The sequence below is a fragment of the Urocampus carinirostris genome, chromosome 3 (genome assembly GCF_059441175.1).
Source record: "Urocampus carinirostris isolate Australia breed hairy pipefish chromosome 3, RoL_Ucar_1.0, whole genome shotgun sequence".
NCBI classification, from domain to species: Eukaryota; Metazoa; Chordata; class Actinopteri; order Syngnathiformes; family Syngnathidae; genus Urocampus; species Urocampus carinirostris.
The window spans coordinates 3,526,032-3,541,265 of record NC_142351.1 but is presented as its reverse complement, the minus strand read 5'-3'; the positions used below and the strand labels follow the sequence as shown (position 1 = coordinate 3,541,265).

At 40.4% G+C, this 15,234-nt stretch overlaps 2 protein-coding genes across 2 annotated transcripts; one reads left to right on the top strand and one right to left on the bottom strand.

Moving 5' to 3' along the window:
* The first annotated feature begins 745 nt into the window (after window positions 1-745).
* On the top strand, window positions 746-5,719 carry LOC148368365 (uncharacterized). The gene is made up of 2 exons (XM_088330328.1): window positions 746-1,023; window positions 3,215-5,719. The coding sequence occupies exons 1-2, from the start codon at window positions 771-773 to the stop codon at window positions 4,753-4,755; spliced, it is 1,794 nt and encodes a 597-aa protein (XP_088186454.1). The 5' UTR covers window positions 746-770; the 3' UTR covers window positions 4,756-5,719.
* Window positions 5,720-9,554: 3,835 nt separating this feature from the next.
* Window positions 9,555-14,843, bottom strand: LOC148368364 (uncharacterized). The gene is made up of 2 exons (XM_088330375.1): window positions 14,576-14,843; window positions 9,555-11,645 (listed from the first exon to the last, which is right to left on the bottom strand). The coding sequence occupies exons 1-2, from the start codon at window positions 14,682-14,684 to the stop codon at window positions 10,510-10,512; spliced, it is 1,245 nt and encodes a 414-aa protein (XP_088186501.1). The 5' UTR covers window positions 14,685-14,843; the 3' UTR covers window positions 9,555-10,509.
* Between the last annotated feature and the right edge of the window lie 391 nt (window positions 14,844-15,234).

Below are 15,234 nucleotides of genomic sequence, written 5' to 3'. Positions count from 1 at the left end.
CAAGCGATCTAATATTTAACAGACCAAATTTCAGCTTTGCTGAATCATTTGACTTAGCTGAACTCTTTGTAGTCTTTGTCGAGATCTTCAAAAGCTCCCGGCGTTGTGGCCGCTCGTGAGCGCTGAGTTTAAAGCGTCGATTGTCCGGCGAGGAATGAATGGTGGAATTAGTTACATCCTCGCGTCCATCTTGCTGCTTGGACTTCACACGCTTCACACATCTACCTGCACGGCAACCACGCTTCTGTGTCCTTTCTTTACGGCGTCGTCGGCGTCGTTTATTTAGCGGAATAGCTGTCCACAAGGATGCCGGGTCTCTTTGAAGTTCGCTCGGTATATCATGGGCGGTATAAAAAGTGCCCGAAAAATCGAAATTTAGACGCCCACCCAACCGAATAAGTTCGTCCCTACTGTAAGTGTTTTTGGCCACACATGTGTCCAAAAGTGAAAGCAAAAAAGACAAGAGAACGGCAATAAATAGAAGATTAGCTGGAGAGCTAGCCGCAAGCATGTATCCATGCGCAGCCGCCATCTTGCATCTTGATGACAACAAGTTACCCACACGAAAAACAGTTTTAAAATGAGCAAGTTGTGATTTCTTTTCAATGTCCATTACGCGAAGTTGGCCCTACCAAAATGGCCACCTCGTAGGCACGCTAGTTAGTGGGCTACCACAGCACGCCGACATATCCAGTCGTCTATTTCTGTGTCCCACAATCCATTGCGGCGGTGTTTCGAAGGTGAAGGTGTCATGGCCGCCGAACAAGAAAATGTCGAGAAAGTCCTGTCGTTTACTTAAAACGACGTTAAACTCGACAGAAGTATCACTTTGCGGTCCTTCCGAAGGTTTGTCCTTTTTACTCCCAGGTTGGAGCGACACCTTGTGGCGTTTTTTTCGTTCAAACGCGGAGAAAATGTGCTCCAGTGCTGAAGGATCTTTTCAAGAGAAGCTTCGAGGAGCCAAAGAGGAGACCGAGCGAAAACTTCGACAACAGGACGCTGTTTCCAAGCAGCTTGGGGCAGGTCCGTCATTTTACTTTCTGCTACAGTGACAATGCTTCCCAAACTTTTGCAGGGGAGCGAAAAAAAATCTACTACAGTAATCCCTCGTCATCGCGGTTAATGTGGCCCAAAACCACCCGCGAAAAGTGAAAACCCGCGAAGTAGCGACCCCCTTCAAATATGCTTAAAAAAACAATATTATCTTTTTAATATTATTTATTATTATTATTATTTAGACCTGCGAACCTCTGAACCCGCGAACGTGGAACCACAAAGTAGCGATGGAACCACAAAGTAGCGACGCCCACCCCTTCAAAAATGTTTATTTATTTTTCTTTTTTTTTAACTATTTAATTTTATTATTATTATTATTTGGACCTGCAAAGCTCTGAATCCGCGAACGTGGAACCGCAAAGTAGCGAGGTCCCACTGCATTCAAAAGAAAGAAAGAATAGTGGTTTGAAATACAGTTTTTTAGCCTTTGACTGTAAATGACACATTTTTCACGTCTAGCAAATACAAAAAGTGCAGGAAATAATCTCGAGTGACTCGTGTAAAGTAACATGAAAACTTAAATGGCTCCCTGAAAATGTTCCCTCAAACTAAAAAGCAAAAGTGCCGGAATTAAAATAAAGTTTAGCAGCAACTCGTATGAAGTCGGTCAAAAGTTCAATAGTTACCTGATTTCTTTACAATAAATGACAAATACCTACATGACTTAAAACCAAAAGTGCACCGCAATTTAAACTGTGCGATTTTTACACAACCATGTGGAAATGTCAGGGTTTGGTGCCTTCAGTCCATCTTATATCCAAAAGATGGCAGCTTTACCACATGCTCCAGCCCCATCCACTTTTTGCAATTAGACAATAAGCCACCTCTTCTATGAGTACCCCAGGCTCCCACCTCATTTTGCTCACTCATTTAGATTGCTGTAGACTTTCACTCACCAAATCAACAAGCTACACCTCCTCCATCAATTCCTTTCACATTCTAACTTCTCCACTTCAAGCCACTCATCTCAAATATCCTCTTAATGGTATTCCAAAGTCTCCTTTTCAAGATTCTCTCCTCCCCAAAAATGTTTTTTTTCTGTTTCAATCGTGTGTTTTTTGACGGGGAGGAAGCAATATGTGAAAATGGGAGAGTTGTCATCTGAATACTTGGACATCTGTTGTGGAGTACCACAGGGTTCTATCCTGGGTTCTAAGTTATTTAATTTATATATTAAGGATATCTTTAATGTTCCAAAACTACTGAAAATAGTCATATTTGCAGACAACACTAACATTTTCTATTCCAATGATAACTATATTGATTTGGTAACTTGCATTAATCATGAAGTAATTAACCTAAAAGTATGGATGGATCTAAATAAATGATCTTTAAATTGAAATAAAACCAAAGTCATATTCTTTGGTCATCGCAAGGCAAATCAGGATTTAGAAGTCAAAGTGGATGGTGCTGCAATGGACGCTGTAACAGAAATAGAGTTTTTAGGGTTCATAATAGACAATAAATAAAGTTGGAAAACACACATCAGACACATACAAACTAAATTATCTAAAAAAAATTCAATCATTTATAACTAAAATTCCTTTTAAACTATAATGCATTGTATTTATGATATTGTTCTCTAGTTCTGCCATACTTAAGATATTGTGCAGAAGTCTGGGACAATCATTACAAAAGTTGACTCCAGTCCCTTTTTGTCCTCCAAAAACGTGCAATTGGAACCATACACAGGGTAGGGTATCGGGATCATACACACATTTTTATTCCTGCAGTCCAAATGATTAAAATGAGATGATTTAGTCAAATTTTTCACTGCACAACTGCTATTTAAGGTCAACCAAAACATAGTGCCAGAAATGATTCCCTCGAAAAGTGGGAAGTTATAACTTAAGGGGCTGTCGTAAATCCATCATCCCAAAGGCCACCAGGAAAAGTATGTGTGTGTCTGTGTGCGGAGTCCCACTTTGGAACAATTTCCAAGATGATCTTAACAAAGACACTCTTAGCATCTAGTGGTGATTTATCTTACTGATGTCATTCCCAGAGGCCTAATACTTACTGATCAGCGGCGCTTAAGCCTTTAGATTTTTTTTTTTTTTTTTCGTTTTGGCACTCAGGGACAATGCTTTTGCAAACGTAGATTACGGCACTGAACGAGTTGAGGGCAATACAAATAAATGTGACTTGTGTCTTGCAGACGTCAGCCAAAAATATCTTCCTACTGCGCGGCAGGAACCAGAGTTGCCTGTTGTTAAACTTGAGGAGGAGGAGGAAGATCTGAAGCCTTATCACGTCAAGAAAGAGACAGAGGATGAGGAGCCTGTTCGCGTTAAAGAGGAGGACGATTTTCCAGTCTTGCTAGTGACCGTCGAAGATCAATGTCAACCCGAAGATAACGGGTGGCAGGAGCCTCTAAGCATCAGCTCCCGTCAACACGTGGAAACGGATGACGACGACACATCCCCCTCCTCAAACGCTGAAGCTGGCAACACATGTTCTCAGTGTGGGGAAACGTTTCGAAGCAAGTCTTATATGAAGTTGCATATGAAATTCCACACTGGGGAGAAGCATTTTTCCTGCTCAGTTTGCGATAAAAGATTCACTCAAAGAGGAGACTTAAAGAGACACATTAGAACCCACACTGGCGAGAAGCTTTTTGCCTGCTCAGTTTGCGGTAAAAGATTCACCGAAAATTGGAACTTAAAAATACACACCAGAACCCACACTGGGGAGAAGCCTTTTGCCTGCTCAGTTTGTGGTAAAACTTTCAACCAAAATGGGCACTTGAAATCACACCAACTAACCCACAATGGGGAGAAGCCTTTTGCTTGCTCAGTTTGTGGTAAAACTTTCAACCAAAATGGGCACTTGAAATCGCACCAACTAACCCACACTGGGGAGAAGCCTTTTGCTTGCTCAGTTTGTGGTAAAACATTCACCAGAAATGGAGAATTGAAATTCCATCAACTAACCCACACTGGCGAGAAGCCTTTTTCTTGTTCAGTTTGTGGTAAACGATTCACCCTAAATGGACACCTAAAATTACACCAACTAACCCACACTGGCGAGGAGCCTTTCTCCTGCTCAATTTGTGGAAAAAATTTCACCCACCGTGGGAACTTAAAAAAACACACACTAATACACGCTGGCGAGAAGCCTTTTTCCTGCACAGTTTGCGATAAAAGATTCTCCCTCAAAGGAAACTTGAAATTACACAGTAGAACCCACACTGGAGAGAAGCCTTTTTCTTGTTCAGTTTGCGGTCAAAGATTCACTATAAGTGGGCACTTAAATAGACACACTAGAACCCACACTGGCGAGAAGCCCTTCTGTTGTTCAGTTTGTGGTAAAAGATTCACCGTAAATGGACACTTAAAATCACACGAACTAACCCACACTGGCAAGAAACCCTTTTCTTGTTCAATTTGTGGAAAACGATTTTCATATAATTGTGACTTAAAATCGCACCAAAGAACCCACACTGGCGAGAAGCCTTTTTCCTGCTCAGTTTGTGATAAAAGATTCAGTGATCGTGGGAACTTAACAAAACACATTAGAACCCACACAGGTGAGAAGCCTTTTTCCTGCTCAGTTTGTGATAAAAGATTCACCCATAGTGGGGACTTAAAAAAACACATGAGAACCCACACATGTGAGAAGATTTTTTCCTGCTCAATTTGCGGTCAAAGATTCATTAACAGTGGGAACTTAAAAATACACACCAAAACCCACACTTAAGAGAAGGCCTTTTTCTGCTCAGTTTGCGATAAAAGATTCAGCCACAGTTGAAGCTTAAAGAAACACATCAGAATCCACCCTGGTGAAAAACCTTTGACTTATTGACTTAGTGGGTAAAAATGTATCCACATCGGCACGAGAAATTACAAGAACCAACACTGGCGAGAAGACTTTTGCCTGCTCGGTTTGTGGTCAAACATTTACTAAAAGTGGGGGCTTAAAAACTTGACCAAGTATCACACAGGCCGTCTATATTGCACTAACCACTGACTTTGCCAACACATCAAAAAACCCACATTTGTTCACAGGAAGTGAGCAGATTCTCCAGCTTTATAATAAAGATTTGAAACCCCAAAGTCTTCGGATGGATTCAAAAGAGTAATGATTTGCATATGTGTCATGTTTCTTGATAGATGATCTATTTTATCGTGTGTCGGCAATTTTGCCTGTTGTCAACAATCATAATTATTATAACAATAAGATGGCCGACCAAGGTCCCTAGGGTCGAGGCTTGTTCTCACCAGAGCCACAAAGCTAGGAGAGCCTGTGGTTCTCTCCGTCCCTGTCGTCGGGATGAGAACAATCGCCGTGAAGTCCACCGCCAAAAGCGATAGGTACCTTTTTTTTTTTTCAATTTCCCGGTTGGCCATGTGCTGCTTCTCACGCACTCCTTCAATGAGATACTTTTTGTTTTCAAAAGTTCACAAAAGGGCTAGTGCAACAACCTCTTTGGTGTTTAGGTCAAATATCCCATGTTGGCGCGCTATGAAAACAATCCCTGATCATTGAAATGAGCCTATTATCTTCAAAACGGGTTCATTGATCAGTACTGTTAACCTGTTGCATCATTTCTTCCACATTCCCCCTTAGTAACAATGAGTGCTTGTGTATACAATTTGCTTTATTCTTTCGTTTGATCCAATTTCCTTTGTCCTGTGAATAAAACGTAGTTTAATAAAATCAAACTGCGTGCATTATTTGTGGGTCTGTTGGGTTCAAGTCTCCAACATTTATAATAAAACGCTCTGAAATATAGGACAAAGAGAATCGGTTCTTTAGAATTAGTTACTTTATTAATCATCATTTTGAGAGCTGCGGAGATCCTGCTATTAGACATCTCCTCGCTCGCTCGCTCTGCTCTGCTCGCTGGCTGGCTGGCTCTGAAGATGTCTTCGAAAAACCTCCCTTCTAATATTCAGTTTTTGCCTTTTGCTACGTAGAGTTAATTAGTCTCCTTTCAAAGGCCTGCTTTCCATCCGATGATGACAGGTGACCTCGGTCCTGGGCAAACTCCTCCCCTCCTTCTTCCCAGGCTTTTTGGTGAAGAACAATCTTGAGTTATGGGATGCCAGGTCAGGATGTATCCGTTGGTATATGAGACAAAAGACAGTCTGTACATCAAAAACAACTCATGGCCTTGAAGAGCAGCTTACAGGCTGAGAACTCTTCAAAATGGCTGAGAGCACATATAACATATTAAATGTCAACTGTAGGATAAATATAATTATACAATCCTAACAGGGTCGATTTTATTTTTCTTTTGGACTGATCAATCATTATCCATATCAACGAACTACAAAGTCGATCAATTAACGCTGAAAATATTTAGTATTTAAAGTTGGACCCTTCACGATAAACGCTAGACACAGGCTATTTCAAACGAATTCGTGTTTGAAACCGAGAGCACCACCTGCTGATCGTATTGGTAACTGCCAAATTAGATTCTGAACCAAACAAATATAATTAAAAGCCATATGGTAATGTGTTGTCATTTTGGCCATAAAAGAGTCAGAAATCACGTTATGAGTGATGACTTTTGCCAGAACCGAAACGATGTGTTAAGTCAAAACAAAAAAGAAAAGGCAGTTGGATTTTCCTGGACCAAAATGAAGTTGAGACTGGAAAGCACCATGACCACATTGTAAGACAGCATTAAACTGAAATATGAACTGTTATAATTATATATGTAACCGCATTGTCGTTTTCCTACCAAGGATCCACGTTCAGGCTGGACTGGGTGATGAGGCTTTTATTTCAGTTGCTGCAATGAGCGACACAACATACACGCACCATGTGGTCGGCACCTCCGCTGGTTATCAACATCGTTAGCAGCACGCTGGAGACTGCCAAAAATATCTGCCGTCCGATCATAAAATCAGAGGCTAAACCAAACCTTACACAATACCAGTGTAACGACCCTCAATCATGAGCGACACAAGGATGGACAGTCACTCGGTTTATTGTCTGCATTCAGTGAACAAAACAATATAAAAGTCATGGCGTCTTCACTGCAAGACTTCAACTGAAACTCGATCGATTCAAGAAAAGATGGAAGCCCATCACACAAATTTTACTTGATGACTAAACACCTCCCCTCCATTTTTATTGTATTAATTGTATTAACATTTATTTATTTTATCTATTTTTTTGCTGTTGTTCCGTCTGTTATTTATGGCTGTGTCAAGTGTATATATTTTGTGTTTGTGTTTATGTATGATGGTGGAATCACACCTCCGTCAAAATTTGCGTGAGAAATAAAAAGTTATTTAAAAAAAGTCAGGACGTCTGCGCAGACTGCAATCGTCTAAAACATGAAAAAAAATTCATGAACAGGACATCACTCAATGCCGCACCTCGTGGCGTGGTTGCATTGAAACATGTTTCATCACAGTCATCATCGTTTCAAGCTGCATTACTTTGAATAAGTTTTCTTTTTTATATACATAATTTAGCACAACTCATATGCATTTTATATACAAAAATAGTTCGTGTTAGCAGCTCCTATATCTAGCAAAATATGTATTTTTACCCAAACTGATATTGGGCACAGCTTACCTTCAGCACGATGTTATTGAGCCGAAGGTACGGCAAGCGCAGAAGCCCATAAAGTGCCAAACGAAGAAGTCAGTCGCGCACGCCCCCGTCTTAACAAATAATTGCAGTATCAAAATTTTAACAGTAATGCAACAAGACAAACACAGATTTTGTGAATATTCAAACAAACAAACAAAAAAAAAAACAATCAAATTTCAACTCTGTTTCACCAACAGGTAGCACTGTTGGACTCGTTTATGCAGGAAACTTATACACAAACATATCTCATCTCATTAGCTGCGGGCATGATGTTTCTTTCTCTTTATTGCTGTTTTCTTTGGACCTAAGAAAGTATAGTACCAGTTTTATGGCCCAATTTACAGGGACACAATAATTACCCAGACTTTGCCCCACAAATTATACTTGATGCTTAATTGCAGGAAAAGAATATTGCTGACTTAAAAAAAAATCCACCTACACCGTTCTAAATGAGTAAGCACTGTACTTTATCAAAGTGGATTTATTCCACCGAAGACAAACGGTGCATGTCAAGAGAAAAAGTGACTGAGACTGTAATGCCTTACAGTAATTTCCCACTATTCGCACCATTCACGAATGGCAGCCACTCCAGCAGCTCCCGTGTTATTTTCGATTGTTCTCGATTATTCTCAGCTCAGGGATGCTGCTGGAAATGTGAATTTCCCTTCGGGGATGAACAAAGTATCTATCTATCTATCTAATCTTAAACGTGTAACCACCATTGTGCGCAAGTTGAAATATTTTTGGAAAGCACAATAAAAAACTGCGTTAGATGACCGGCGTAACGGGGCGTTCACTTAAAAACCTCGGCTTCCGCCTACTGCCTTTCAGCACATGTTTATGTTATATCATTATTTTGTTTAGCTGTTTTCTGGTTGGTATACATTTTCTGTTGTTCTCTTTTGTCAATAAGTGGTTATACGTTTTTTTTCTTGTGCACAAATAAACTTCCCTTTCCTGATTAACCGAAATAAAAATGTCTTTATCAATAAGTTAAAAAGCAAACTTAGCATCAAGCGAGCGACCAGAGCCTAACGTTTTGTTTCCTCACAGAAAAAAACTCGAGCAACAAACGATGAAAGACAAATTATATCGTAGCCTACCCTGCTAGGCTTTTTATGAGCTCCCGTCATCCTCGTCAGTGACTCCTAATTTATGCTGTAAAGCGATGATGGCACGTTTGTTGTGGAAATTAATTTTAGAACGTCAGGTGTTGTATTTTTGTTGACTGGTTATGAGTCAGAGGCTGTACTTTTGTTTTGTCAAAAGTGTAGCATGTTTCTCTTAGTTTTACAAGGAATTAAAAGTGAATGTCTCAAGCGCATCTTCGACCTCTGCGCTGATTTCCTCAACACCAAAAAACACAACGCAGACTTTTCACTTGTGCAAGGCGGCCGGTACAGACAACCAGGGTTATATATTGATTTATCTGACTATCATATATATATATATATATATATATATATATATACATATGAGAGAGAGGGCGGCAGTAGCTCAGGAGGTAGAACGCTTGTCTTGGGATCAAGGGATCCCAGTTTGAATCCTGACTCGTCCGTGTTACATGTCAAAGTGTCCTTGGGTAAGACACTGAACCCCTAATACCCCCAATAAGCAGGTTAGCGCCTTACATGGCTGCTAGGCCGCTATTGGGAAATGTGAAGCACATTGTAAAGCGCTTTGGGAAGTCATTGACTTGAAAAGCGTTATATAAATGCAGTTCATTTCATTTCAAGTAAATGGAAGGAGACCAAGAGGAAGGCTAGCTAGCTAGATAGATAGATAGATAGATAGCTAGATAGCTAGATAGCTAGATAGCTAGATAGATAGATAGATAGATAGCTAGCTAGCTAGCTAGCTAGCTAGCTAGATAGATAGATAGATAGATAGATAGATAGATAGATAGATAGCTAGCTAGCTAGCTAGCTAGCTAGATAGATAGATAGATAGATAGATAGATAGATAGATAGATAGATAGATATGTAATCGCGGTGTAGCCGTCCCACCAAGGACCTTACATTCAGGCCAGACTGGATGATGAGGCTTTTATTTCAGTTGCTTCAGCAGCGTGCCGGAGACTGCAATGAGCGACACAACATACACACACTATACAAACATATTTCAGCAGGAATTTCATCAAAAAAAGTTATTATTACACCCGTTACATGAAAAATATATAGATATATAACATTTTGTGCCCATTGCAAGTTCTACTAACATTAAATCATCCAAAATTGGAACACACATAGAAGTTTTTCTTTCCTCGCCTAAATTAGTTTTTGCAATCTAATGCCTGCAAATGAGTGTAGCATGGGTGTTTTAACAGGTGAGACGATAGCTTGAAGCCTTACCTGGTTGGATCCCAAACTTAAAAACTACATAGTGCATTTTACACATTTTTCTATGGGTATGTTTGGGTGTTTCCAAAAGTGGCTATTTGGAGAAGACCAGTTTACAGTTCGAAAACCTCTGCAAATGTGTATTTTATTTCGGCCATTTTTTCACAGACATAGCAAGTGTTGTAAACGCTTTATGCATACATGCGCATAAAAATGGTGCGTAAAATATATCACTGGAGGCGTTACGGACACTTATTTCAGGGTTTCATTTGAATACAATTGACACATCTTCATATCGAGTTATGTTCCTATAGATATGCCTTTATGATACTTGGTTGATGAAGTGTTTTTAAGCTCCCACTCTCAGTGAATGTTTGACCACAAACCGAGCAGTCTTCTCTGTAATTCTCAAGTGCCGATATGGATGAATTTTTGGCTAAAAGGTCAAACTGTCAAAGGCTTCTCACCAGTGTGGGTTCTAATGTGTTTTTTTAGGTTCCTACTATCAGCGAATCTTTGACCGCAAACTGAGCATGAAAAAGGCTTCTCGCCAGTGTGGGTTCTAGTGTGTAACTTCAGGTTTTTTTTTGTGGGAGAATCTTTTATCGCAAACTGAGCAGGAAAAAGGCTTTTCGCCAGTGTGGATTCTAATGTGTCTTTTTAAGCTCCTACTATCAGCGAATCTGTGCCCGCAAACTGAGCAGGAAAAAGGCTTCTCCCCAGTGTGGGTTAGTGTGTGTTTTTTAAGGTTCCCATTCAGTGTGAATCGTATTCCACAAATTGAGCAGGCAAAAGGCTTGTCACCAGTGTGGGTTTTTTGGTGTGATTTTAAGCTCCCATTCTGTGAGAATCGTTTTCCACAAATTGAGCAGGCAAAAGGCTTGTCGCCAGTGTGGGTTAGTTGGTGGGATTTCAAGTGTCCACTTTGGGTGAATTTTTTACCACAAACTGAGCAAGAAAAAAGTTTCTCGCCAGTGTGGGTTCTAGTGTGCATTTTTAACATCCCACTTGTAGTGAATCTTTTATCACAAACTGAGCAGGAAAAAGGCTTCTCACCAGTATGGAATCTAGTGTGTATTTTTAACTTCCCACTTGTAGTGAATCTTTTATCACAAACTGAGCAAGAAAAAGGCTTCTCCCCAGTGTGCGTTAGAGTGTGTCGTTTTAAGGCATGACTTGTGGTTAATCTTAGACCACAAACTGAGCAGGCGAAAGGCTTATCGCCAGTGTGGGATCTAATGTGTCTCTTTAAGTCACCACTTGTAGTGAATATTTTATTGCAAACTGAGCAGGAAAAAGACTTCTCTCCAGCGTGAAATATAACATGCAAGTTCATATAAGACTTGTTTTGAAACGTTTTCTCACACAGAGAAGATGTGTTACCACCTTCCGACTGCGAGTCGCTTTCAGCGTTTGCAGAGTGGGACGTGTCGTCTTCATCCGTTTCCAAGTGTTGACATGAGCTGATTATTTGAGGCTCCCACCAACCGTTATCTTCAGGTTGACCTTGATCTTCGACGGTTGAACGGACCCCGGTCACTCGCAGGACTGGAAAATCCTCCTCTTCTTTAAGAGGCTCCCCATCCGCTGTCTCTTGCTTAACGTGATAAGGCTTCAGATCTTCCTCCTCTTCCTCAATTTTAACGGCAGGCAACTCTGGTTCCTGCTGTGCAGTAGGAAGATATTCTTGGCTGACGTCTGCAAGAAAAAAATCACATTTATTTGTATTGCCCTTATCTCAATATGTGCCGTAACGTATTAGTATGTTTTCAGAAGCATTGTCCCAGAGTGCCAAAACCTAAAAAAAAAATTCTCAGGGCTTAGGTGCTGCTGATCAGTAAGTATTAGGCCTCTGGGAATTAAAACATCACTAGATGGGAAGAGTGGCTTTGAGCAAATTCCTTTGTCAACACTTAATGCCGCGCTTTGTTTCCATTTTCGCCGTGTTACTCTGTATGGCAGAGTGTAGGCGGCGGCACATATGCCAAGTACGAACAGTGGGAGAAAAGCAAAGATATAAGTACATCCTGTTAACGCTTCAAATCTTTATTATTTCTAAAAAAAAATGACCAAGGGCCATTGTTGGGTTGACGTATCGTAGGAACCTGCGATCACCATGACAACCTGAATCATGTGATCCGGCACCCGAGACATCAGGGGCTGAGAATTTTTGCAAAGTCATGCATAAGTTTAGTGTTCTTGCAATCAAATGTTATTTTTCAAGCAAAGTGTCCTTGTGTTTATGGAAAGTATTGTTTAAATATTCTGGGTATCAAAAATATAGATATAAAATAAAAAGTGTGGAGGCGAAACTGCTGCTTGAAAACTTCTTACATCGTTTTGCAAGGAGCCATTTTTCTCAGAAGTTTTTCGGGAAACAAGTATTTTCAAAAAAATTGGCAATGTCATCAAATCTGTTGGTTGCTGACCCCTGGTGTAAAGTTTAAAGGAGAGGCGAGCCGTTTATTTTGAAACGAATGTGGAATAGGAAAGCTCGATGCGGTTGGGAAAATGGTCGGAACGCTTTTTTTTTCACCCACTTTCTACCACGGAGGAGGAACTCGCCTAGCGTTTCCATAAGTGAGTTAAGCTTGACTGTATTTATCTTTATAGAGCATATTCTTTTATGAAATGTTTTTTTTTGCACAAAACAAAACAGGTTACTCACATAAACCTTAAACATACAAAATATAGCACCAGAGCAACTTACCAACAAATTCAACTTACAAACCATCGTCCGTAAGTATGGCAGCGCCTGTATATAGAAGAGACCGGCGACAGTTGTAACATTTTGCTTTCTCCCTGCCCATTTTATGATATTTTAGTCATGTCTTGCATGGTCACCATGACAACCAGCTTGTCCTGCCCCTTGACACCGGCTGACACAGATTGTCCTAATTACATTTGGGATTCTTAAGGGCTGGTTTGGGGACTGCCGGTTGCTCTGCTCTGTTCTGTTTTTTTTGACTCAAGGAAGACCTGTCATGCCTGTTTGTCTGAGTTAGTACCTTTAAGCCTGTTTTGTAAGTATTACCTAGTCTGAGTTCCTATTTACCTGTAAGCCTGTTTTTGTTTTGTTTTTTGTCCCTGCGTGTTGAACAACTTTATTTTCTACATAAAAGTAACTGATCGTTACGCAATTGAGTTCGCCCTTCCAGCCTCCCCAGTCCGGTTCCGTGACAATTTTATGCTAGTCCTCTCAAACTGTTATACATGGTATCCTAATTCTGTTTTTTTTTCCAAGTAGACATCTATGGTCGAGTGCTGAGTAGCTCCAAAAGTCTGTGTTACAACTGTATCAGGTAGAGAACTCTTCATTTGATAGACGACAAGAAGCGCATTGGATTCAAGTAGAGTCACATTTATTTATATAGCCCTTAATCACAAAAATGTCTCAAAGGACTGCACAACCTACACCTAACTGTAGCTGTAACTAGCCCCAATCCTATTTCAGAACACTAAATTCAATTTGAGACCCTAAAGAGGAGCCTATGCCTTAGTTTTTCTAGACCTAGCCTCAATCCTAATTTGTATCCTTAAAATAAGTTTTAAACCCTGATTTGAAGCCCAAACCTAACCTGTTGTGTCGAAAAATGCACCCCTGCCGAGAATTGCATCTTGTAGCTAATATAACCACTTTGACCTCGTTTTATCGGACTTTTATATCACTTTTCGGGAATGTAATGGCGAACATAAAATTCCATAATGATCCATATTGTTAGAATATGATACAGTGAAATAGTGAATGTGTTTAATTGCTGTTAATAGTGTCAATAAAATTGTTCGAACCAAAAAATGCACGTCACGTTTATTTTGCCTTTTTCTACTCTAATCGCTCGTTTTGAAACTGTACCAGGTACAGAACTCTTCATTTGATAGACGACAAGAAGCGCATTGGATTCAAGTAGTCACATTTATTTACAGTATATAGCCCTTAATCATCAAAAATGTCTCAAAGGACTGCACAATCTACACATAACTCTAGCTTAAACTTTTTGCCTTTTTCTACTAAAATCGCTCGTTTTGAAACTGTTATCCAATCTACCATAAAGCTTATTATGCTGAAATGAACAGTCAAATCATCAACAGATAAACGGGAGACGTTTATGTTACCTGCTCAAAAGTAATTTATATACGGTGTGCATTGCCATTTGATTACATTCACAACAAATACAAAGACGGGATGGTTTAAGTTTTATTACATTCCCAACAAATGCAAGAAAAAGTGGTTTTGGATATATGTTCGCCATTACATTCCCGAAAATTTATGTAAAATTGAGATAAAATGAGGTTGTAGTAGCTACAGGATGCAAATCTCGGCAGGGATGCATTTCTCGGCATCACACAGGCCACCCGCCACTGGTAACGCCCCTGATGTCAAGGATATCTACCTATCTATCTACCTTGGTCATATCCCTCAAGAAAGAAAGAAAATAAAAAGGGGGGGAAAAGCCCAAGCACCCAACAAGTTAAGCACCTCGGCACCTAAATTGGTCATGCTTTCGTCCCTCCAGATTACCCCTGCCGCATCATATGGGTGCCCAGCCCATCCTTACGAACGCGTCCAAAATCCCACTATCCTTTCACAACACCTCGTCAAGGATGTAGCAGAAGCGAAAATGACGGACCTGCCCCGAGCTGCTTTGAAAAGGCGTCCGGTAATCGATGTTCTCGCTCGGTCTCCTCTTTGGCTCCTCGAAGCTTCTCTTGAAAAGATCCTTCCCCACTGGAGCACATTTTCTACGCCTTTCAACGAAAAACGCTCCAACTCGGGAGTAATAAGGACAAACTTTCGGAAAGGACCGCAAAGTGATACTTTTGTCGAGTTTACGTCGTTTTAAATCGACTACTGGACTTTCTGGAGATTTTCTTGTTCGGCAGCCATGACAGCTTCTCCGTCCAAACCCCGCCGCAATGGATTGTGGGTACACGTGGTACGGATCACGTGCTGCGTTCAAGAAAATTGGTGTTTTGGTAGATCCTACCAGATACGACCGAAACGCGTAGCAAGAAAGTGGGAAATCGGAATTTTCCAACCCTCAACCAGTGAAATATCATTGGCAGGACACTCAAAGTGGGATGTCCTACTTGCAAAGTTGGGGTACATACCCTTTCTCTTGGTCGGAGGTTGGAAAAATCAGTCATCGTATTTTTTGGAACGCAACAAAAGAAACACATAGAATACTCAATAGGTCGGGAAAAATATCTTTCGAAGCTTGGAGTGAAGTGGACATTTTAAACTTGGGAGACGTTTTACGCGACTTATTACGCAAATTTAAACAAAATT

What these genes read in the sequence shown, in the direction of transcription:
- LOC148368365 (XM_088330328.1), top strand. Translation starts at nt 771, where the DNA reads ATGTCGAGAAAGTCCTGTCGTTTACTTAAAACGACGTTAAACTCGACA. An exon ending in TTCCAAGCAGCTTGGGGCAG is followed by an intron (nt 1,024 to 3,214) that starts GTCCGTCATTTT and finishes TGTGTCTTGCAG; the next exon opens with ACGTCAGCCAAAAATATCTT.
- LOC148368364 (XM_088330375.1), bottom strand. Translation starts at nt 14,684, where the DNA reads ATGTGCTCCAGTGGGGAAGGATCTTTTCAAGAGAAGCTTCGAGGAGCC. An exon ending in TTCAAAGCAGCTCGGGGCAG is followed by an intron (nt 11,646 to 14,575) that starts GTCCGTCATTTT and finishes TTTTTCTTGCAG; the next exon opens with ACGTCAGCCAAGAATATCTT.